The 22,144-nt window shown below is 47.9% G+C and overlaps 8 protein-coding genes across 8 annotated transcripts; 5 read left to right on the top strand and 3 right to left on the bottom strand.

Annotated features, from left to right (window-relative positions):
• Positions 1 to 21: 21 nt before the first annotated feature.
• EMP7 (Enolase) lies at positions 22 to 1,611 on the top strand (the record flags this gene model as incomplete). Its single annotated transcript, XM_058501489.1, has 6 exons — positions 22 to 145; positions 202 to 455; positions 503 to 594; positions 644 to 694; positions 758 to 1,475; positions 1,534 to 1,611. 6 exons carry the CDS (start codon positions 22 to 24, stop codon positions 1,609 to 1,611), a joined length of 1,317 nt encoding a protein of 438 aa, XP_058362809.1.
• A 594-nt stretch (positions 1,612 to 2,205) lies between these two features.
• On the top strand, positions 2,206 to 3,217 carry HCR1 (Translation initiation factor 3 subunit J component; the record flags this gene model as incomplete). The annotated part of the gene is made up of 2 exons (XM_058501488.1): positions 2,206 to 2,221; positions 2,421 to 3,217. 2 exons carry the CDS (start codon positions 2,206 to 2,208, stop codon positions 3,215 to 3,217), a joined length of 813 nt encoding a protein of 270 aa, XP_058362808.1.
• Positions 3,218 to 3,678: 461 nt separating this feature from the next.
• Positions 3,679 to 6,172, bottom strand: ONS95_007958 (uncharacterized protein). The gene is made up of 3 exons (XM_058501487.1): positions 5,200 to 6,172; positions 4,496 to 5,020; positions 3,679 to 4,332 (listed from the first exon to the last, which is right to left on the bottom strand). Exons 1-3 carry the CDS (start codon positions 5,306 to 5,308, stop codon positions 4,016 to 4,018), a joined length of 951 nt encoding a protein of 316 aa, XP_058362807.1. The 5' UTR covers positions 5,309 to 6,172; the 3' UTR covers positions 3,679 to 4,015.
• Positions 6,173 to 6,370: 198 nt separating this feature from the next.
• Positions 6,371 to 10,078, top strand: ONS95_007957 (uncharacterized protein; the record flags this gene model as incomplete). Its single annotated transcript, XM_058501486.1, has 6 exons — positions 6,371 to 6,434; positions 6,486 to 6,619; positions 6,769 to 7,152; positions 7,201 to 7,267; positions 7,322 to 8,714; positions 8,764 to 10,078. The coding sequence occupies 6 exons, from the start codon at positions 6,371 to 6,373 to the stop codon at positions 10,076 to 10,078; spliced, it is 3,357 nt and encodes a 1,118-aa protein (XP_058362806.1).
• A 1,413-nt stretch (positions 10,079 to 11,491) lies between these two features.
• Positions 11,492 to 13,294, top strand: ONS95_007956 (uncharacterized protein; the record flags this gene model as incomplete). The annotated part of the gene is made up of 2 exons (XM_058501485.1): positions 11,492 to 12,327; positions 12,373 to 13,294. The coding sequence occupies 2 exons, from the start codon at positions 11,492 to 11,494 to the stop codon at positions 13,292 to 13,294; spliced, it is 1,758 nt and encodes a 585-aa protein (XP_058362805.1).
• Positions 13,295 to 14,103: 809 nt separating this feature from the next.
• Positions 14,104 to 16,771, bottom strand: ONS95_007955 (uncharacterized protein; the record flags this gene model as incomplete). Its single annotated transcript, XM_058501484.1, has 5 exons — positions 14,104 to 16,181; positions 16,234 to 16,381; positions 16,442 to 16,559; positions 16,619 to 16,647; positions 16,724 to 16,771. The coding sequence occupies 5 exons, from the start codon at positions 16,769 to 16,771 to the stop codon at positions 14,104 to 14,106; spliced, it is 2,421 nt and encodes an 806-aa protein (XP_058362804.1).
• Positions 16,772 to 17,741: 970 nt separating this feature from the next.
• On the bottom strand, positions 17,742 to 18,687 carry PRE4 (Proteasome subunit beta type-7; the record flags this gene model as incomplete). Its single annotated transcript, XM_058501483.1, has 4 exons — positions 17,742 to 17,781; positions 17,831 to 18,395; positions 18,454 to 18,601; positions 18,658 to 18,687. 4 exons carry the CDS (start codon positions 18,685 to 18,687, stop codon positions 17,742 to 17,744), a joined length of 783 nt encoding a protein of 260 aa, XP_058362803.1.
• Positions 18,688 to 18,865: 178 nt separating this feature from the next.
• On the top strand, positions 18,866 to 20,666 carry ONS95_007953 (uncharacterized protein). Its single transcript, XM_058501482.1, has 3 exons — positions 18,866 to 19,008; positions 19,059 to 19,107; positions 19,158 to 20,666. Exons 1-3 carry the CDS (start codon positions 18,913 to 18,915, stop codon positions 19,835 to 19,837), a joined length of 825 nt encoding a protein of 274 aa, XP_058362802.1. The 5' UTR covers positions 18,866 to 18,912; the 3' UTR covers positions 19,838 to 20,666.
• Positions 20,667 to 22,144: the final 1,478 nt, after the last annotated feature.

Here is a 22,144-nt window from a genome sequence, read left to right as displayed (position 1 = left end):
TCCCTCCATCAGAATCCAATCATGGCCATTACCAAGATCCACGCTCGTTCGGTCTACGACTCTCGCGGTAACCCAACCGTCGAAGTTGATGTTGTCACCGAGACTGGTCTTCACCGCGCCATCGTCCCTTCCGGTGCTTCTACCGGTACGTAGCCTCGATTCGAATTATACAAGACCCCGCTGATTTGAGCTGTGACTTAGGCCAACATGAGGCTGTCGAGCTCCGTGACGGAGATAAGGCCAAGTGGGCTGGAAAGGGTGTCCTCAAGGCTGTCGCCAACGTTAACGAGGTCATTGGCCCTGCCTTGATCAAGGAGAATATCGATGTCAAGGATCAGCAAAAGGTTGACAAGTTCTTGATCGATCTCGATGGAACCCCAAACAAGGGAAAGCTTGGTGCCAATGCCATCCTCGGTGTCAGTTTGGCTGTTGCCAAGGCTGCCGCTGCTGAGAAGGTGAGAATTCTGGTCATTTGAGATAATCTCATTCTAAGAAAGTGCAGCAAATCCCACTCTACGCCCACGTTTCCGACCTTGCCGGTACTAAGAAGCCTTACGTTCTCCCTGTGCCATTCATGAACGTTCTTAATGGAGGGTATGCTTGTCAAAGATGAGAAAGCGAAGTGCCAGCTGACGAAGTACAGTTCCCATGCTGGTGGTCGTCTCGCATTCCAAGAGTTCATGATTGTTCCTTCGTAAGTCTTACCCGGTTATCTCCCCTGGGAACCAGAAACCAGTGCGGAAACTAACTTACTTAGCTCCGCCCCATCCTTCACTGAGGCCCTCCGTCAGGGTGCTGAGGTTTACCAGATTCTCAAGAGTCTTGCTAAGAAGAAGTACGGACAATCCGCTGGTAACGTTGGAGACGAAGGTGGTGTTGCACCAGACATTCAGACAGCTGAGGAAGCTCTTGAGCTCATCACCGAAGCTATTGAGAAGGCTGGCTACACAGGCCAGGTCGACATTGCCATGGATGTTGCATCCAGCGAGTTCTACAAGGAGGATGTCAAGAAGTACGATTTGGACTTCAAGAACCCAGACAGCGACCCAAGCAAGTGGATTACCTACGAGCAACTCGCACAGCAATACCAGGACCTCGCCAAGAAGTACCCAATCGTCAGTATTGAGGATCCATTCGCCGAGGATGATTGGGAAGCCTGGAGCTACTTCTACAAGACCTCTGACTTCCAGATTGTTGGAGATGACTTAACTGTCACCAACCCCATCCGTATCAAGAAGGCTATTGAGCTCAAGTCCTGCAACGCTCTTCTGCTCAAGGTCAACCAAATCGGTACCCTCACGGAGTCTATCCAAGCCGCAAAGGATTCCTATGCCGCCGGCTGGGGTGTCATGGTCTCCCACCGTTCTGGAGAGACCGAGGATGTTACCATCGCTGATATCGTTGTTGGTATCAGAGCTGGACAAATCAAGACTGGTGCACCAGCTAGATCCGAGCGTTTGGCCAAATTGAACCAGGTAAGCAATTGAAATAGCGCATATTTTTCACCAAATGTGATACTAACCCTCCGTACAGATCCTCCGAATTGAAGAAGAGCTTGGAGATAAAGCAGTCTTTGCTGGAAAGAACTTCAGAACCGCAGTCAATTTGTAAATACTGCTGGTGAATCGAATGTAACGAACGGGAAGCAGAACCGGGGATGACTTGCACCAATGGCTTTATGACGAATGAACGAAAAGTTGTGCTTTACATGTCTTATTGCCTCTTCAACTGCATGAAGCACTCAAGTGATAAAATATATAACCTAAAAAGTCCTGTGAATTCTCGTGATTATCATGGACTGGAACCTGGTTTGGAGCTGCGGTCTCCTTTTTCGATCCAGGGCCGCAAAGTTACGAGAAACGTCCAGGACTTCTACTTCGTAAACAAATTTGAAAGGGAAACATCACGAGAAATTTCACAGCAAGATTTATTGCAAAAACAAAGGAAGCATCAATTTCTTTGGGTTGTGTGTGCACGTGGAAGAATCTCACGACCTGAACCCGGGCTGAGGCGACTAGCGCAGTCTAATGAAGTCAGGCCGCAACCAGTTTCCTTGCCCAAGCCCTCCCTTTCCCACAATACTCCCGCGATCGCAAACCGTTCTCTTTCCACCCACGAATATTCGCACAAAACCGATACCACATTAAGTTCTGACTATTCTCGCAAACACTCCAAATCAAAAAATCTATTTTAAAATCCGTCATCATGCCTGAGAAGTGGGGTAAGCATTTCCTTTCTTTCCCCTCATGCCTAGGGCACGTCATGATGCGACGGCCACGTCGGTTTCTACAACAACACGATTCATATCGTGATGCAAAGCAGCGTGATGCAACTTCGAGATCGGCCATGCAGGAGACCATGTACAATGATGACATATTGTATATCTTGTATTGTAAACTGACCGCTACACGATCGAGCAGATGAAGAAGTGGACAGTTCCACGCCTCCCTCCTCGCCACCACAAGCCGCCGTGTCTACTCGCAGAAAATTCGACGATGAAGAAGATGATAGCGATGTGCTAGACAGTTGGGATGCCGCGGAAGACTCGGAGGTCGAGCGTGAGAAGGCAAAGGTTGCTGCTGAGCGAAAGGCCAAAGCTGACGCTGAGGCTGCCGCAAACAAGAAGAGCAAAGCACAACGTATTGCTGAAAAGCAGGCCGAGAAGGCACGACGACTTGCTGAAGAGAGTGACGAGGAGAGCAGTGAGGAAGATGAGGCTGCGCGACGTGAACGGCTTCGACGGACTGAGCAGGAATCCGATTTGAAGCACGCTGAGGATCTGTTTGGAAATATCGGTATCAGCAACTCCCGCAAGGCTACCACCGCCGCAAATGCCGTTGTGATCGACTCTAAAGACCCCAATTCAACTGTCGACTTGACCGCGCTCCCTCTCTTCGATCCCAAGACCAAGTTGCAATTCGAGAAACTTCGTGACACTCTCGTCCCAGTCATTTCCAACAACAACAAGAAGGCTCAATATGTTATTTTCCTCCAGGAGTTCACCAAGCAACTCGCCAAGGATCTTCCCAGCGATCAAATAAAGAAGATTGCTAGCACCTTGACTGCTTTGAGTAACGAGAAGATGAAGGAGGAGAAGAATGCTGAGAAGGGTGGCAAGAAGAGCAAGGCTCAGAAGACTAAGGTTGCATTGGTTGCCAGTAGAAATGTCTCTGCTGTTGCTGATACGCAAGCTTATGATGATGACTTTGGAGAGTAAGTTTGACCGGGATCTGATCAACTAGAATTTTTCTAATGCGTGACAGTGATGATTTCATGTGAAGCAGTCCAAGATTTGCAGTATTGCATTAAGCACCTCTTCCCAGATATACCCCGCCAGCAACACGTGCAAAGCCTCATATTGGCCTCAAAAAAAACCAGAGTCACCTCGGACACACAGTACGCGGCACCTACAGACCACAGACTGGACGTCAATCTCCACCAGGTTTTCCGCGGTACCACTCGATGGCATACATGCATGGCATGATTGGGGAGGTGGGCTTGCAAGGGGGTAATGGAAGAATGAGGGCCTTTCCTTTCATCATAGAATGCATTCAAACGCGAAATTAGAACGCGTGCTCTTGTCTTGCTCTAATGGAGCTTTATGCATTGCGGTTTGCTTGGATTCCCTTGCGGAGGATGTAGTTTGGTAGATGCATGGGGAATGAATATTATTGAGCATATCCACATCACCTGCCCATTATGCGTCATGTCATCGGTACGTGCCTAAGTCTCTTCAATATTTACTGCTTCTATCACTCGATGCCCACCTAGTATCCAGTCTGCCTTCGGGAGTAACACCAGAAAAGATGAGAATATGTCTAGTGACCAAATTGCTATTCAGCCCTCCTTTATTACTAGAATTATGGTATGTGGTCGTTGTGGGGGAAATTGAGGCGATTGTCTTACAGCACTAAAATCTATAGGAGAGCTATCTGCGAAGGTTAGCCTGCAGTGGCTATAGGTGGGTTGTTGGTAGTGAAGGTATTCCATCACCACCCACGTGAGCTACGATAGCTCACATCTTACTGTTTCCAGTGATTCGCTTCGCAAGGTTCCTCGAGGAGTCAACGGCTAAAGCAATGTGATGGCTTAAAGCCACAATGTCGCCTTGCTCATCCAAGACAATAATCTCTAGATCCATCCTTCCGTTCTTCACCTGCTTCGCTGTTGTTCTACTAAATAGCCATTCCACCCCGTCCGTCGGCAATGCCTTCTTAACATCCAAATTCAACAACACAGTCGGGTACCAAAACTTCCTCGGTGAGCCAGTCCCGGATCCAGCAGCCGTTTTCTCAGCAACCTCGAGCTGGAGATGGGCCTCAACGGGCATCACTATACCCATTGGAAGTCAGTAAATACGTCTCAGGAATGTTCCATGAAAGGTATAAGACATGCACACGACGATCGCTTGGAATTAATGATAAATAGACCACGTGTCGATGCCACAGGAAAATTCTAAGATTTTGGCAAGCAGAAGAAAAAGCCAGGTACGTACTGAACATGTCCACCACGTAGCCGATAGATTCGTTCGTCCATTTCTCTCCGTTGCTCATTCTGATCCACTGATCTGCCCAGCTCCAAGTTGCTTGGCCGTTGCGAGGGAGGTAGAACTGCGTCTTCCTGGTTGCTTTTCTGAACTCGGCAAACGGCATGGGTCCTGATTTCTTCCAGTTGTCATCGTTGTCCTCTTTTAACTTTATCAAGTCCACTGATAGAGGGGCTGGGGTGAGTGAGAACCCAGTGTCAAATGAGACACCGGATTCAGAGCTGATATCGCTTTGCGTAAGGGAGCCAGCAACCTCTTCCCGGCCATCCTGGGAGAGCGTGATATGGATTACTGAAGTCTGGCGACCCAGCTTAGTGTTCTTGACTGTAAACAGAGCTCGGCCCTCTTGAGTACGTCGAAGGAAGTCGAGATGTAAAGCGATGGTATGAGGTTGTTTTTGAGCGGAAAGTGTCGTATTGAAGTGAGCACTTGCAACTTGTAAGAATACCGAGGTTACGTAGCCTCCATGGGGGACTTCTGAATGTTAGCTGTGTGCTTCAGACCATTGGCAAAACTTGTCATTTCAGCAGTTTCTCGGTCATGCAATGACAGAGAATTAGACTTTCAAGCAGGGCAAAGGGCAGCTACCCAAGCCACCTCAAAGAAAAGAACAGAGGGATTAGATGTGTCAGAAGACGAAGTACACAACTTGCCTGAACCGATAGCCCAATCATCGGGAAAGAAAGCCTCGTAGAGGTTCGAGGATAGTGCTTTCACAGCTGTTGCGGCCGCGAAAGACTTCTCTTGGTTGGAACTAGTCATGACGATATTAAAAGGTGCATGCTCTTGAAGCAGCCAAAAGTCACCTGGAACTTAATGGTTCCTCCTGCGTCGAGGCCAAGGCTGAAGGTATCCTTACAGTAGCCGAGGCCGAGGCTAGCGAGCTTCCTTATCGATACCAACGTCACAAGCCAGACAGACACCTCGCACACCACTGTCAACAATAATGTAGCACTGTACCTGTAACCTCAAAGGCCACCCCATACTGAAGCCGAAGCATGTCGTCAGGTACTTCGATAAATGACCATCTGCAAGAATGTCACCGGGCTTCTCGGCATCTTGGAGCCTTATGATCGAAATCAGCCGCCATGGCATATGATCGACCCTTGTCGACTGGTCATGCCTGGAAAAGAAAAGGTGAAAGAAGTCAGCGATGGAGAACGAGATATGCGTCAGCATTGAGGTGGATCATGGCATGCTTGAGCATTCAAGGTCGAGTCTCGCGCCCGTCTTCTCGAAGTACTGAAGCCGTGCAGTTGATCCACCTGTCAAACGCCTGCGGAAATCCCAAGACTAATTTATCCCCGCTCTGAAACATCTTGCCGTTGCAATCCTAATCCTAACCGCCCGTTCCCATGCCTGAAACGTAAAAGTGACCTCTTCATCACCTCCCTTGAAGGCAGAGATTGGTTTTTGGGAATCGCCACAGATGCAAACCAGATGCCGAATGGTCAACGGACAATCAGCAAACGGTCAGTTGATAGTAGTGATTAGCACTCACACGCGGGGGCAAACGTGCTTTTCCGTGAACGTAAAAATAACTTCAATTCTTCGAGCTCCCCTAAGCGAGCCCTTCTAGCGCCGTGGAGGGTTGTACATACCTCAGGTTCTAAAAGAGGCATCCTACACCCTCGAAAACACATTCTCCCTTCCACTCATCTCCAACCCGCATTTGTTCTTTCAATAAGCATCATTGAAGCATTCACCTAGATGCCCGGAACTATATCTTCAACTGCGCGCGATCGCATTACCCAAGACAACGAAAGGACGATACACCCACCACTTTCCAACCGTTTGCGCCCCTTGGTGGGGTAAACTTCGAAGATGGGGAATGTCAGTAGCCGGCCTGACGATGGCGCTGCCCTCTATCTCAGGGATCAGGCTAGACGTAAGTATGCGTAAGAAGAGTTCATTGAAGAGTGTTCATATGTGCGCATAGTGTCAATCTCGTCCTTGTACGTTACAAATTCACGCCGTCGAACTATCCTCAACGTGGTGCCAAACGCATACCCAGCAACTAAGGTGTCTGCATCCCGAGACCTTGGAGATAACAATGCCGTAGAATATGTTCAGGTATTTGAGATTCCTCTTATCCGTCGGGACTTTACCATTGAAGTAGGAGATAACAGTGTTGTGAAATATGGCCATGTCTGATATCAATGTCCTGCTTTTGGGCTGCGATTTTACGAACAAACAAACACTGACTTATTTGCCTGCACCAGGACCCCGAAACGTTAACCGCCCCTTCCCCGAGCTTCATACTCAAGATCAATAATGACGACGAGCTTACCTTCAAATTCACATTTGTTGTCCGACAGACACAACAGGTCATAGCTGCGGCAAATGGCAGTACACAAGACACTGGCAGCCTGGACACATCCATTACAGGCCTCACTTACGTTTCCGCATCGACCGCCAAAGATGTAGACATTTTGGTGACTCGAGAATTTCATGCTGATCCTAACTTACACAAGAATGCAAATGTACAATTGGTAGGGGATTATTCAACTGGTGGGAGTCAATCAGTATCATTCGAATTTTCTTGGAGGTGGCGGCCTCCGAAGCCGGCTGAGGATAGGGGAGGTGGTTGGAGGAACAACTGCAGTGTAAGTCACAGTATATATTTGTTTCATACGCTAGCTAATCCTTCATAGTTTGTAGAGTATGATCCTCGTGCACATCGACTCGTTACTCTCGCCAGCTTCTCCTTTTGGGTCTCAAGTAAGTCATTTCGAAGCTCAGGGCCAACCGCTATATATACTTATGCCTTTGCAGATAACCAAGGCTTCCTAAGCCAGCCGAATTCTCCCTCACCCCCATTCCATCTCGTACCTCCACCCAAATTACGCCTTCCTTCTTCACAGTCTATGGACTCGAGAGTCAGTGGAACAGATACTCGCGAATATGATGAACCCATATCCCCAAACTTGGCTTCATTTGAAATTTCGACAGGGAACACGTCAATCCCACAAAAAGATTTGGTAAAGGTCGATGTGTCTTGTCAGCGCCCCGGAGAGGATATGAGTGCTACTGAAGATGGTCCTCTGTTTAGAGCTACGATGAAGGCTCTTGAGCAAAAGACAGGCAGCATGAGACAACGCATGAAGAAAGTCTTGAAGAAGGCAGAAGCTGCTCACATGGCACAAATCGACTGCAATGATGCCATCGCAGGTTTCATGGAAGCTCTTAGGGAAGCCTCGTCATCGAACGCAAACGCCGTTCAGCCAGCACTGGAGCATTACTTCGACAAGATTGCCCGTGAAATTCTGGGATATGAGAAGCAAAACACGATTAATTTGCAAAGGATCATCATCGACCCATTGACAAAGTTGTATAATATCGACATCAAGCAGGCCGAAGCCAAAAAGAGAGATTTTGAGGAGGAGAGCAAGGACTACTACGCTTACGTGTCTCGGTATCTTGGCCAGCGACAGGACTCTCTAAAGCAGAAGAAGCGAGCAGAAAGCGATACCAAGTACCAGACCAAACGCCGGAACTTCGAGTTAAAACGTTTTGACTACTCTTCTTTTATGCAGGACCTTCATGGCGGCCGCAAGGAGCAAGAAGTATTGTCACATTTGACAAAGTATGCTGCTGCTCAAACTACAAGCTACCTAGCTACTGCAAAGAAGGTCGAAGAAATGCTCCCTCAATTGGATGCTTTGAATGCAGAAGTGCAAGATGCCGACAAGGAATTCCAGTATCAACGTACCGAACGAGAAGAAAAGCGCCGCAATCTTGAGAAGAGCACAGTCACCTATGTTGAACCCGACACGGTGCCTGCAGTTATGATTCCTCCGCAGACCTCCCACTCTACTACCAATACTGGCAGTGCGTATATTTCCGACCAAGAGCTTGGCCGGCCTGACAGCACAGCAACGACATTGAGACAAGTGCCTACTAATGGAACAGCAATGTCTCATGCACTCAATGGATCTCATACGACCGAGTTCTCAAGATCACCAGGAAGCCTTTCGTCCGTTGTTGGCTCTGTTGGAAGCCCCGGGCCAAACTCAAAATTCCGAGGTATTCGCGATCTGGAGGAAAAAGATCACAATCTTGTCTCTAACAGCAGTGGTACTCAACGGAAAGAAGGACTTTTGTGGGCTCTGAGCAAGCCTGGCAGTCATGTTGACCCGCGAGGCCTGAACAAACAAGCATGGCACAAGTGAGTTTCTGGCCGGAACTAGGATTATTCACAACTAACCGAACACCAGGTTCTGGATTGTGCTTGATGCAGGTAAGGTCTCGGAGTACAGCAACTGGAAGCAAAAGCTCGACTTGCATATGGAGCCCATTGATCTTCGCATGGCATCTGTCCGTGAAGCACGTAATGCCGAACGAAGATTCTGCTTCGAAGTAATTACTCCGCAATACAAGCGGGTGTATCAAGCAACATCGGAAGACGACATGAACAACTGGATCTCGGCTGTCAACAATGCCATACAAAGTGCTGTAGAAGGCAGAGACATGCGAGATGCCCCGTCCAAGCAGCCAGAGGCACATTCTATCCGACGAGATATCGGCTCAATTTTGACTGGAAAGAGTTCTTCTATGAACTATGGTCACAACCATCCTACGACACAGAGTGCCGCAGCTGCAAACAATGGCGTTTTTAGACGAACCACGGTTGGTGCAAGACCTGCGTATCACCGCCAAAGTAGCAGTGGGTATGACGAAAGCCCCGACAAGTTGCTACAGGTCCTAAGGGAAGCTGACCAAGGCAATTGTTGGTGCGCTGACTGTGGCTCTGGTATTAAAACCGAGTGGGTGTCCATCAACCTTGCGATTATTCTCTGCATCGAGTGTAGTGGAATCCACCGTTCGCTAGGTACACACATCAGCAAAGTTCGATCTCTCACTCTCGACATCAACTCCTTTACCACGGATATTGTTGAGCTTCTTCTCCTTGTCGGTAATCGGGTTTCTAATATGGTTTGGGAAGCAAAATTGGACCAGTCCACGAAGCCATCACCACAGGCTACGAGAGAAGAGAGGCTGAGGTTCATCACAGCAAAGTATGTCGAGAGGGCTTACATTGAACCTATCTCATCTACATTGTCAAGATTTGCAACCGCAGATGAGACGCTTTTGGCAGCCGTCAAGAAGAATGACATCCAGCAGGTCATATACGCCTTGGCCTTGAGAGCAAATCCTAATGTTCTGGATAAGTCAAGAGGAACTCACTCTGTATTTCTGGCTCTCGCAGCTGCAGATCCTGCTTCTCCATCCCCTGTAGCCTCGCCTTCGAGACCTGACACCTCCGCGAAAGTTGTTGCTTTTCCAATTGCTGAAATGCTTGTCCAGAATGGAGCGGAGATTCCAAGTTCCTTACCTGCTTTCCCATTGAGTCGAAGTGCTTCTCTGTACATTGAACAGAAGAGTGGCCGGGGAACTTCTGGTAGTGATACCTTGGGCTCCTTGCCAATTGGCAATTCGGCTGAGAGGGCGCAAAAAGACCGCGAAGCACGACTGCAGAAACGAGTTAGTGCTGGAGGACGTCTTGCGAAAGCACCAATACCTGAGCGGTAGAGGAGCATTTTGGGCGGCTTAATGACGAGATGATCTGAAGATACCATGGACAAGATTTTGCATTGTTTGGCGTTGTGTTTGATTATTTGATCGCATGCTTTGGACAGGGCATGGAGACCATGAAAGGTGTGACGTTGGGGCCTACCATCAGGCTATGGGGTAGGGGTTGGAAAGGCAAATGGATAGTAATACTAATGGCTAGGGCTTTCAGGAAGAGGCGCTTGGTTGCAGCACTAGCTCTAGATATTGGAAAGCGGAATGTTCATAATGACTGTACAGATAGCTCTTCCTAGCATTGGAAGGTCTTTAGGAACATCTGGCTTCGGTTTGTTTCGGAGCGTTCGCTAAGGTGGAAGGGATCCTGCTTTATCCAGAGGCAGAATGTCTACTATCCAGTATGAAATTCTGGCCCAATCAAAAGTGCGAGAAGAGCCTCTCCGCTTAGACGATGACTTTTGAGAGATGGCTTTCCACCTTAAAGGCGTACCATCTCCGATGCGTTACTATTCTCTCTTTCAAAATTCTACAAACTGCTCATCTCCGCTACAATACATGCCGTTCTGATAGACCAATAGATATCCTCCCTCCAGGTAGTGGATTGTTCCAATGCCAGTCCATTGCATGAAGGGATTATGCCCAATGGCATGGCATGGCTCTACTCCATCGGTAAGCTGTAGACCACCTGCAGTCGGCAATCAAAGCTTTTATCGGAAACAACCACCCTACAGTACATGTACAGCACCAATGCCACGCGCGGCGGATGTCGGCACATGAAGCATGTGCTCTACCTACCTACTGTATACTCTACAAGTGGATCCTGTTCGAAGTATATCTTCGAAATCACGGGCCAGCTTACTGTTCATGCACGGTGACGTCGATGGGGCGAGGGGCGACAACCAGGGTGTCTTCCAAGTTTTGGATGCCGCTGCGGGGATTTGGCCCAAGGAGGGAAGCAGTACAGTACTCGTACCCTCTCCCTCTCCCTCTCAAGACTTGCCCTTGTTAGTTCGATTGACTTGATCTACGTCGAGCCGTCGCTGGCGTCGCGGCATCGTGCAGTACAGAATCGCTTCGCCCAGAAAACCGCCGTTCGCAGCCAAGCTTTTTGACGTTGGTTTGCCAAGCAAAGCTTGTATTTTGAGCCCTCCCCTCGTCCAGCCACCTCCACCCGCCTCGAACACTGCCGCGATAACCGTGTGGATCGATTTTCGCTGCAACTCTTGACCTGACGAGGCGAATGAATAGCAGTATACGGCGGAGCCAGAGACGACAATCTAAATTCACGCGCCTAAGACTTCCTCGTGCTTACGCTGCCTTAATTGGCGGTCCTGCCCTCGAGTTGCGTACGCCGAGCTTCTCCTAAGGCTCTCAAGAACGCCCAAAGTCAAATTCAGACTAACAACGACGACGACAATGGTGGATGAAAAAGACGATGCGCCGCTCAACAGCCACTCGAATGAGGCAAATGCAAATCAGCAGAGTGAAGGGCAAGTGAAAGATGCTGAAAAGCAGCCAGAGCATCAACACAAGCTGAAAGATAAGATGACAAGGAAGCAAGAGAAATTGCGACTGAAGGCCAATCCACCCGGGGGGTTCGATGCAACCCCGATTCCCTCTGCGCCAGATGGCTACACCATCAGGTTCACCTTTCACCGCGCGAAGAACCTCCCAGTTTCCGATCTGAACTCCCGCTCGTCAGATCCGTACATCCAAGCTACCTTGACCTCGAGTTTGGTGAAGAGGCACAAGGAAGACCCTGATTTGGTTATAAGGACACCGACCATACATAAAAACACAGATCCAGTGTGGGATACGGAATGGATAGTGGCAGGTATACCTTCGAGCGGCTTCCGCTTAAAGTGCAGGCTGTACGACGAGGATTCTTCCGATCACGACGATCGCTTGGGAAATGTCACGGTCTATGTCAATCGCATTGGCCCAGATTGGCAAGGGATAAGTGACGAGAGCTTTGATATCAAGAAGCGCATGGCGAGCAAGCGGGCATACATGATTCGGAGTTGTGCTGTAATGCTCAGCAGTGTGAAGATGAGCGGGAACCTTTGGCTCAGTGCCGAGTTACTTGGAGAATCAGACAAGCCACATGGGCGCATGTATACGGTAGGACTAACATCCTGGGTAAAGCATTACTCTCCCATGATTGGGAGAATTGCAGGCACAAAAGCTCCTGGGAGTTCAAAAGGACAGCCTCAAGGCTCCGAAGAAAATAAACCCAGAACAGAAAAATACGAGTGAGTCTTGGGCATCGTTTTGCGCGCCATACTAATAACTTGCAGCTTCCAAGCGAATCAGTTCCAACTAGAAGGTCCAGTACCAGCAGACCTATACCACCGTTTCGTCGAGTTTAAACCGTTTGTGAAAGGCATGTTTTCGAAAGCTGGACTACGAGGACGCGTTCTGAATCATGCCCTCCACCACCAACATGCCTCTGTTTATAACTTCAGTAATACTACTGAATATGGGACCGTGCGGCCTAGATCCGAAGAAGCCGCCCTTCAATTTTTGAAAATGGTTCATTTTGATGAAGGCGGTCGCATCTTCACCTACGTATTGACGCTGGATGGCCTGCTTCGCTTCACGGAAACTGGCAAAGAGTTTGGAATTGACCTGTTATCCAAACATACCATGCACAGCGATGTAAACATCTATATCGCTTGCTCAGGTGAATTTTTCGTCCGACGTCTTCAGCATCCCGAGAAATCCGCGACCTCTCCAGACCAAGAAACGCATCCTAATTCCGATATCCCTGGTGGTCCGCCAGACTCTCCACCACCAAAAAATCCTCGAAGCTACGAGCTAGTGATAGATAATGACAGTGGCACCTACAGACCCAAAGGGTCCGTCCTGCCTCTGCTGAAAGAATTCCTTGAAAGGAACTTTCCAGGTCTCCATATCATCACAAAAGAATGCACAGACGACGAATTGACGAAGATGAAAGAGGAGCAGAGGGAGAGGAAGAAGAAGGAGGGACAGAATATTCACATGGTGCAGAATAGTGATGATGAGATCAGCAGTAGTGATGAGGAGGCGCTGGATAGACACGAGAAGAAGTCGAAGAGAACAAGAGCCCTGGATGCTCTTGAGGATCCAAAGAAGGCCGCTAAAGACCTCATGCCTGTGAATCGTGGAAAGAAAGAGAGGGAGGAGAGGGAGACTGAGGGGGATAAGCCTGAGAGAGAGACTGGAACTAGCTCGTAGGGAGAGGCGAATGGTGGGAAGAGGATATCTGTATTATTCTGTAAGTGCATGGGGACTTGCTCATGGTAGTCAGGGGTGACATCGCATTCTTGTATTGATTTAATTTCATTTATAGTCTGGCAAGCGGATAGGTTCTTTTGCTGGTCTGACCTCAATTAATACTTTTTAATGCAGCATTCTCCTTTGTACCATATAGCAGTTCCACGCGCAGGACAGACTGATTTTCAGGCTTCTATCTTAGATATTTATTAGTTGGATTTCAATATTTTGCATCTTCTCTACATGATTTAACATGTTCATGTAACTGCAAGAAGCGGTACGCCTATAGTCATAAATCGAATGTTTTAAATACTCTGATATCTACAGTACAATGTACACTCCATCCATGCCTAAAATAACATATCATACTCTCATGCCTATATGCAACATCCTATGCATACCCCAGCCATACATACATACGATCAATGAGCCCAATGGAAGAAAGTAATTTGAAATATCCCTAATCGTCAAGGTCACTGAAGAAAAGAATCCCAGACAAGGGCAAACAATGCAACGCTGGTAGAAAGAAACCACCCCGAGTCCAAATCCTCCCCACTACCAGATGGTGAGAAAGGATGCACAGGGAGGGTAAATAATACGAAAACATCAACTCGCTAAATTCAACAACACCTTCTGCTCCTACCCATATTCACATCTGAACCCTTTTGTACGAGCATAATTAATCACACGTACACTCACACATGCGGACGTCAATGTAGACCAGTCTGCAGTGAATTGGAAAGTTCGCTCCCTCACTCGCCCTGTCCATGTTAGTTGAACTTCAAAGGCTCCTTATTCCCCGGCGTTTCTCCAGCAGGAAAGACCTCCTCGACCTCTCCTGGTCCTGTGATGGGACTGAAAGCTTCAACCTCCTCGACTTCATCTTCGTCTTCTTCTTCGATGATTTCACCACTTCGCTTGCCGACTATGCTAGCACTGCGACTATTGCTGCCTGTTCTGGCGTGGCCACTGCCACTTCCCGCTGGACTTGGTGATGAGGTGTTCAGCATGGGGCCTTTGAAGATATTCTTTTTTCGCTTGGCAAAAACTAGGCCGCTGGTATTGTTCGATCCGAATCCATGATTAGAGTTGCCCCAGGGGCTTTCGTTGAAATTAGATATGGGAGGTTGACGGACCACACGAATGTTGGATGGGAAGCTGCCTGTGGTCGGTGTTGCCGGGAGAACTTTAACAGAGTGGTGCGGACTTCGAGTTGGTAAAGGGCCTTTGCTCATTGAGATAGAGCCAGAGCCATTGGAGGATGTAGATGAGGCCTTGGAGTGGGTGTAATGGTGGTGATGAATGCTGCGAATCGAGGAGACGGACGAAGACGTGGATTTGCGTCCTCGGAGACCTGTACTGGACCTTCGGAAGGTGGAACGAGGCGTCAACGGCGATGGAGAGAGAGAATGGCGCTTGTTATTTGGAGTTGTATATATCCGTGCAATCGGTGGATGCGATTGGGTTCCCGGTACTAAAGCTGGCCTTGCGGCGGGAGGTGTCTTTGAGGTTGCAGGCCGTGGGCTTTGGTCCTTTGCCCCTGCTCTTGAACTGTTTGTTGACTTTTGGAGAAGATCAGGAGTCGATCTCGTCATTCTCTTTCCAGGTGACTTGGCACGTTTTGCCGAGTCCAGGAGCCAATGTTTCCAGTTAGCAAGCTGGTTTATAAAAGCATGTTGATGCTTCCGCCTTGGTGGCCTTAGTGAATTTCCGTTTGCTGGTGGGGCTAAAAGATCATGATTTGATGTGACCAGCTGTAACGTACTCCCACGAGATCTTGCACTTCTCAGAACACCTTCTTTGGGTGGTGGTATTGGACGACGATGGCGGGAAGAGCTTGCTGAACGTATGGAATCCTTCTCGATAGGCGGAGGGGCATCTGGGGAATCTAGCTTAGAAGTCTCCGGCACTCCAGGAAGACCCGTAAGAACGAGTTCTGGATAATGTGCACTCCGCCTTTCCTTCCGCCCCCTGCTCCTTGGTGGATCACTAAGCTTGAGTTCTTGTCCTTCTTCGTCAACACCTGTTAGAATCGGGGCCATCCGCTCAAGACGACTGCTTGCACCACTAAGTCTCCGTGAGGCCCGATTTTCTGCGTCTCTTTCTTTCCGCTTGCGTTCTCGCCGAGCTGCCTTGCGCTGCTCTTTCTCTATGAGAAGTGTCCACCAGCCTGCTAGAGGATCACACCGCCGTGCGAGGACATTTTCGATTACTTGATCTATGTCCACCCCCGCGCTGCGCATACGTTCTAAAGTCTCTTTTTCCAGAGGTGTGGTGAAAGGTGGTGGTTGCTGAAGCTTCAAGATGACTTGCTGAGCAGGTGCGTTGTCCGCCAAGAAAGGATGTGCCAGAATATCCGGCAAAGCTGGACGAAGTAGAGGTCGTTTGGAAAGTAGTGAGCCTAACAAAGCTCGAGCATCTGGTGTAAAGTGGTCTGGCCACTTGGGTTCTGTGGTCAAAATCTTGGTTCTCGTAGCGTTGTCGTCGTCTTCGTCGAAAGGTAACTCGCCGCTGAGAAGGGCATAGAGAATGACCCCCAGGCTCCAAACATCAACTTTCTCACCTGCATACTTTTCTGCCTTTAGCATCTCGGGTGCAGAGTAACATATCGTACCGCAAAAAGTCTGCAAATAGCTGGCCTTTCCTTCATATTCGCGGGTGAATCCAAAGTCGCAAAGCTTAACATTCTCGTTCTTGTCCAGGAGGATGTTTTCGAGCTTTAGGTCCCGGTGAACGCACTGCGAGTTATGAACGTAACTCACTGCGCCAACCAGCTGAGTGAAGATCTTCTGGACTTTCTCCACTGGTAAAGCTCCATGGTTCAAGAGGTAATTGTATAACTCGTCACCTGTAATCCAATTTATTAACGAGTTGATCTCAAACCCACAACTTATTCATACCTGGGCAGTATTCCAATACAAGCCACACCAGATTCTCCGTCACAATGACTTCGTAAAGCCGCGCAATATGAGGATGGATAAATTGTCGGTGGTGATGGATCTCGCGGGCGAGATTTGAGTCATCCTTGTTGGCAGATTTGAGAACAACCTGCAAGATTCCGTCAGATCATTATTCCAACCTCTTATAGTATTTCTTTTTCGAGCGTACTTTGGAACCATTGGTGAGCTTGTGCGTTGCTAGATAGACCTTCCCAAAGGATCCCTTCCCGATCAGACGCCCAAGTGTGTAATTTCCCACTGATCGGAGGTCTTTCGACGAGAACTCTCTGTGAAGGGTACACTGTCAGCAAATATATCTTCTCCACGATCAAAAGTTGCGACGTACTCCAGTAGCTCATGATATGAGTTGGCAAGCTGGTGATAATCATGTTAGCTTGCGCTTCTGCCAGAACGATTGGGAAGCTTCTGAGCGCCAAATTGAGGGGCATACCTTTGCTTTCCGACCTTGCGATTCAGCCTTGAGCCTTGCCGCCTGCATACCAGTCACCTTTTACACCTCCTACTTCTGTGTGTGCTGGAGGCTCTGAGCCCGAACATTCAAGGGGGCGTCGTGGTTTGGACGTTGTTCGGCTTCAGGTCGGTGAACAGAAAACTCTGGGTAATGTTGCTGCGAAGATGTTAGAGTCGTGAGGGAGTGCCTTGGAGAAGAGCTTCGGTCTGCGCATTGAATTTGGGGATAGGAGCTTGGCAATCAATTAGAGTGTTGGAGTGAAGATCAGTAAGATTCCAGAAAGATGAGCCGAATCATGATACAAAGTTGCTTGGGCGGTGCAGGGGGCTCCTTGATTCAGGTACATCCAGCGATGCTGCATGTTTGGCTGCTGACTAAGGCTTAGGGGTCTGTTCTCGTGCCGATGTCAATAATAGGTAAAAACGGTTCAGCTTCGGAGCACTACCCAAATCTCTGTTTTCTACTCATAGCAATTTTGTTGTCGACATTGTATTTGGTTGTAGTTACTGACCTTAGCCCTAGACAGGTTGCGAAAACAATTGAATGATTAACTGCACATAAGTATTACCTTTTCTCCATGCTGATCTACAGGTCACTGGATGTTGAAGAACTGCGCTTGTACTTTCGTCATGGAAATCATCTTGGCTACGATTCAATCATCCGATGATCCGTAAATATCTTGAGGCATTTCTCATCAGCATCACAGAATTGACACAATTACAAAGCCGACTAGTTTCTGGATTCCCAGTGTCCAACGGATAAGGCTGTCCCTTCAGAGCACTAGGACGGCCCTTGGGGGGAGCAAACAGCTTGCCTGTTTCGAAAGGAATTTTGGTTAAAGGATACTAACCGGAAACTCACGTGGGACTGAAATGATATTATCCACACCATAAAGAGAGCGTATCTAGAAAAGGGTTTCACCATCGCAAGAGAGCCCTTCTATTCATGTCTCATGCCAAATATCCGCTAATAGTACAGTGCAAATGCCTAAAGCATCTCAGTTGACCTGCGTTCCATACCCCCGGATTTGATCCGCACTAAAGTTTGATTAGTTTGGGCTTGAAATGTGGAGAGGGGATAACTTACAACGCCCAACTCTGGTTCTCTAGTTTCTCATTCTCTTTCAGCTCAATACCATCCTTCGTGACCACCGCGATAGAGTATTTGTCCAAACTTCTCGCATCTCTGTAATACAACACCTTCATGCTCTCCTTGACTGCCTCTACTGCCTGCTCCTTGGATAATTTTGATGCAGCGTCTTCATCCGGTGCGATCTTTCTCATAAGTGGTTGAGCCAGATGCGCACCATAACCTGTTGCCAAACTTGGCGAGCTGAATGCAGTACCCAGCAAATCGGTGCTTGCCAGGAAAGGCTTGCCTTCTCCATCCATACCGGCAACCAGAACTTGATTCCACAACGGGTTGAAGTCGGATCGGCGCTTGTAGAAGACTTTGGTAAGGTATGTGTGAAGGTTTTTTGCATTCAAAGTGTGTCCAGCGGTACCGTAAGCTTCTTCAGTGTCCAGGGAGGTGAGAAGTCGGTCTAGATATTGCATGTCTGAAACATCGCCGCCGAAGCCAACCACGGTAGTCTCCGCGAATATACGCAGGCGCTTTACATCGCTAAATCGAGCAAGGGAACCGTACGAAGCTATTCGGAGCCAGTTGTCAGTGGGCGCCTTGTCAAGCTGGGATTTGGAAGTACGAACCAAGATTATCTGCGGCAATGACAACACCATCCTTGAACTTTATGGCTAGAACTGAGGTACCGGTGACGACAGGAGTTTGCGTGTGTTGGCTTGGGCCATTGCTTTGAAGGTATGAGGCATCATATGCACCATAAACATCGTCTCTAGGCTATTATGTTGAAGTCAGCAACTCGAACAAAATATTCTCGCCGTAAGATAACCTACACGCCCCCAGGCCTGTGGAAGATGATTCATGGTGAAGGTATCTATGCGTGACTATTGTGTACAGATGTTCGTGGATGGTCAGTGTGGGATGATTCTAGGGTGCGTTGATGTTGTCAAGAAGCTTGAAGCTCCCCAGGTACCAGTGACGCGAAGCTCCGCTCCCTGGCGCCGCCCAACTCGCTTGCGCTGAAACCATGAAAAGTAATATGCCTCAGGCCGAAAAGCGCTTCTTCCAGATAAATCACAGCTCTTAGCATGCGTCTATCCTCAAATAAGTCAAATATGGCAGGATTGGTCAGTTACACAAGCAGCGATGAAGAGGACATGGGAGTTAATGTTTACAAAGTGAATGTAAGTCGGTGTTCAAGCACACATATGGGACACGCTGATAGGACGGTCAGGCTGCGAGACCTACAGATCCAAGAAATAACACAAATGGTAATCAGTTCAGTAAGTCTTTCTAGCCCATTCCTAGAGGCTCCTTTTAATGGACTGTGTAGATGTCCAGCAGAATGGAGCAGATGGATGTTCCCCCGATCGGGAGGCCCCTATCGTCGGTCCAACACTTGGGCCTTCTGCAAGCCTTCCAGAAGCTCAATCGCTAGAGGAAGAGGAAGAGGACCTGGCTGTGGCTCCATTATCACCTTACTCTGCCAGTCGGGCTCTGTCAAGAGACCTAACTCTCCCAAGTCTTCCAAACTACGACATTCCACCATCACCTCCAGGATCGCCTCTAGAGAGTACAAATGCCAAGTTCAAGCATTTTCTTGAATTGAAAAAGCAAGGAGCTCACTTCAACGACAAGCTGGCAAATTCCTCAGCGTTGAAGAACCCAAGTCTTATGCAGAAGCTGATGGACTTCTCTGATATCGATGAAGTCGGTCAATATGCGACGACATTACCCAAAGAACTTTGGAATCCTCACTGCTTTCCTGCGTTCGCTTTCAAGGAGGAACTCGCAAAGAGTCAGCAGAGGATCCTAAAACGGAAGGAGGACGAAAAGACCAGAGGCCCACGGGAGTCCTTGGATTTTGTACCCGCAAGTTCACCGCTGGAGCCGGGAAGCCGAAGTGGAACGCCATCTAGCGGAGGGAAGCCAGCTCAGAGCGCTGCAGAAAGAGTAATGGCAGGACTCGATAGAGGACAAGGTACAAAACGCAAGTCGAGGTTCGATAATTGAGGCAACCAGCTATGGGTAATAATAATCACCACAAGTGATGGCACTTTCAGCCCAAAGTCTGATGTGGCAATCGCGGCATTATCTTATCCAGGATGTTACAAAACGATCAGACATGTCCATGATGGATTTTGGGACATTGAACAGAGTGATCATAGAAGTCACGGGTGCTCCAAGGTTGTCAGGCACACATAGGTACCTTCTTGTCTCTGGCGGAAGCTTCAGCTGATGGAGAACTCCCACCTGGCCAAGGTCACGGGAATGTTGGCAATACCTACACGAGGACGATAGACACAGTCTTTTGCTCACCACCAGACATCCATTTCGCAACGATACTTCACAACATTGCTGTAGTCTAGGCTGGAATTAAGGAGTCCATGATCGGCATGAAGAGCTAGCCTGGTGCAGGCCTGGCCTGGAGGGAACTTAGCTACTTAACGTCCCACCCCACTATTCCGCCCACCCCCCTATTCCGGCCACCTCGCTTACATTCCGTATTTCCTATTCAACACTTAATAACTCTACATTGTGTCATCTTTTTAATTAGATATTATAGAATATGATTCTCCTTATTATTCCGGTTCTATAGGTATAATTTGATGTTCTCTAGCTGCAATTTGAGCTTCCCTGATAGCACGTGTTGTGATAAACTTGGAATTCGGGCTTATTTGAACCTTCCTCTTTTTCCTTGGTCTTAATCGCTCTAATCGTGCCTCTAACTCTTTAATCCTTATATTTGCTTGCCCTAATTTATAGTCCTTCTTATTAAATCCTTTTAAAACCTTCCTAAAAAGCAAATGACGTGTTGAAAGTTGGTCATGTGACCTAGCTGTCAAGGAGTGTAGTTGTAAGTAGATCTCTTTTCCAGCCTTCGGAGTCTGTATCTCAATTGACGTGCTAGAAACCTTTATAGGTAGTACTAGCGTATCTTGAGGCCTTAGAGAAGTTGGATCTGTCGATTTGTTACTGTTTTCTAATAGTAAAGGGCTTATTAATGGCTTTACAACTGATACCGGCTATAACCCTGTAGTTCTCTACCTAGCCTTAATATTAGACAGGGTAAAACTCTCTTACCGTGCCTTATAGTAGCATATAAGGAAATTGCGCTTGCCAATTGGAGTGGAATCGATTAGAGAACTCAACTTTTGAAGTTCTTTCCGGTAGGAACGTTTGAGAACAGAGAAAACCGTTAGATCAAGAGGTTGTAGAACGTGTGACGTATGTGCAGGTAGGAACAGAAGGTAGATATTGTTTTCAAGGCATTTCCAAAGGAATTCCGTAGTTTCGTGACTCCTATGGCCGTCTAGAATAAGAAGCCTTGCTGAATCGTCACGTGGTTGCGTTTGAGGGATAAAGACTTTCTCTAGCTACTCAAGAGCTGTGGCATCAGTTGTCTACCTATTTTCAGTGGCAGTGAAGTGCTACTGATCGAATAGGTCTAATTGAGACGGAAACCACTGTTGTTGAACTGATTTTCCCTTGTATATTACAGCTGAGTGTGTAGAACCACCTGTTGCAGATATACACTTAATAATTGACGTCTAAACACGTGTACCTGGCTGTTTCCCTTGTATCTTACGAGATTCGGCACTCCCTACAATAAGTCTATTAAGACTATAACCTTCTATAACACCTGTTTCGTCTATATTCTATCGTTGGTGAGCTGGAATCGCTTTAATAGCCGGAATCTCCAGTTTTTGGAACTACAGCTGTATAACTTCGGAATAAGCGCAATTGACACGTACGGAATCAACGTATATTTGCTTCTTGGTCTTTAGAACAGGGTTGCGTGCTAGAAATCGAGTTATCCAGTGTTTCCTAAGTGGTCGGTAGTCTCCCTGTAAAGCTAGAAGCCTCTCTCTAAAAACCCGAATCTGTGCGTGTGTAACTCTATAGCTAAGAGACTCTTGAGTAAGAACCTAATTAGTCAAACGATTCTCTACTACTGTAGGGAGTCTTTGCAAGTAACTTGCAGCTTCCTTATGTGATAGAGTCGTTGTGTTGCGGTCACGAAGTGTAGACCTTGGAACACCCTAGTTAAGCGATGCCTTCCGTAAGGACTTGCTATTTGCCACGTCCCTAAGTGCACACATGACGTTATACTCAGTATATTGAGGCTTTATAATAAGATCAATTCATATTCCAAATATCAAAGAAATCTATTAAGGAATAATGGAATTAATAATTATTGAAGTAGGTAGGAAGAACTGGCGATGAGTTAAGCGAGGTGGCCGGAATGGGGGGGTGGGCGGAATGGTGGGGTGGGACGTTAGTACCTATATCCACCAAGAACAGTTGCTAAGCCACCTC

The sequence above is a fragment of the Cadophora gregata genome (genome assembly GCF_030347475.1).
Source record: "Cadophora gregata isolate MNR1 chromosome Unknown scaffold_2, whole genome shotgun sequence".
NCBI classification, from domain to species: Eukaryota; Fungi; Ascomycota; class Leotiomycetes; order Helotiales; family Ploettnerulaceae; genus Cadophora; species Cadophora gregata.
This window is presented reverse-complemented; position numbering and strand designations above follow the sequence as displayed.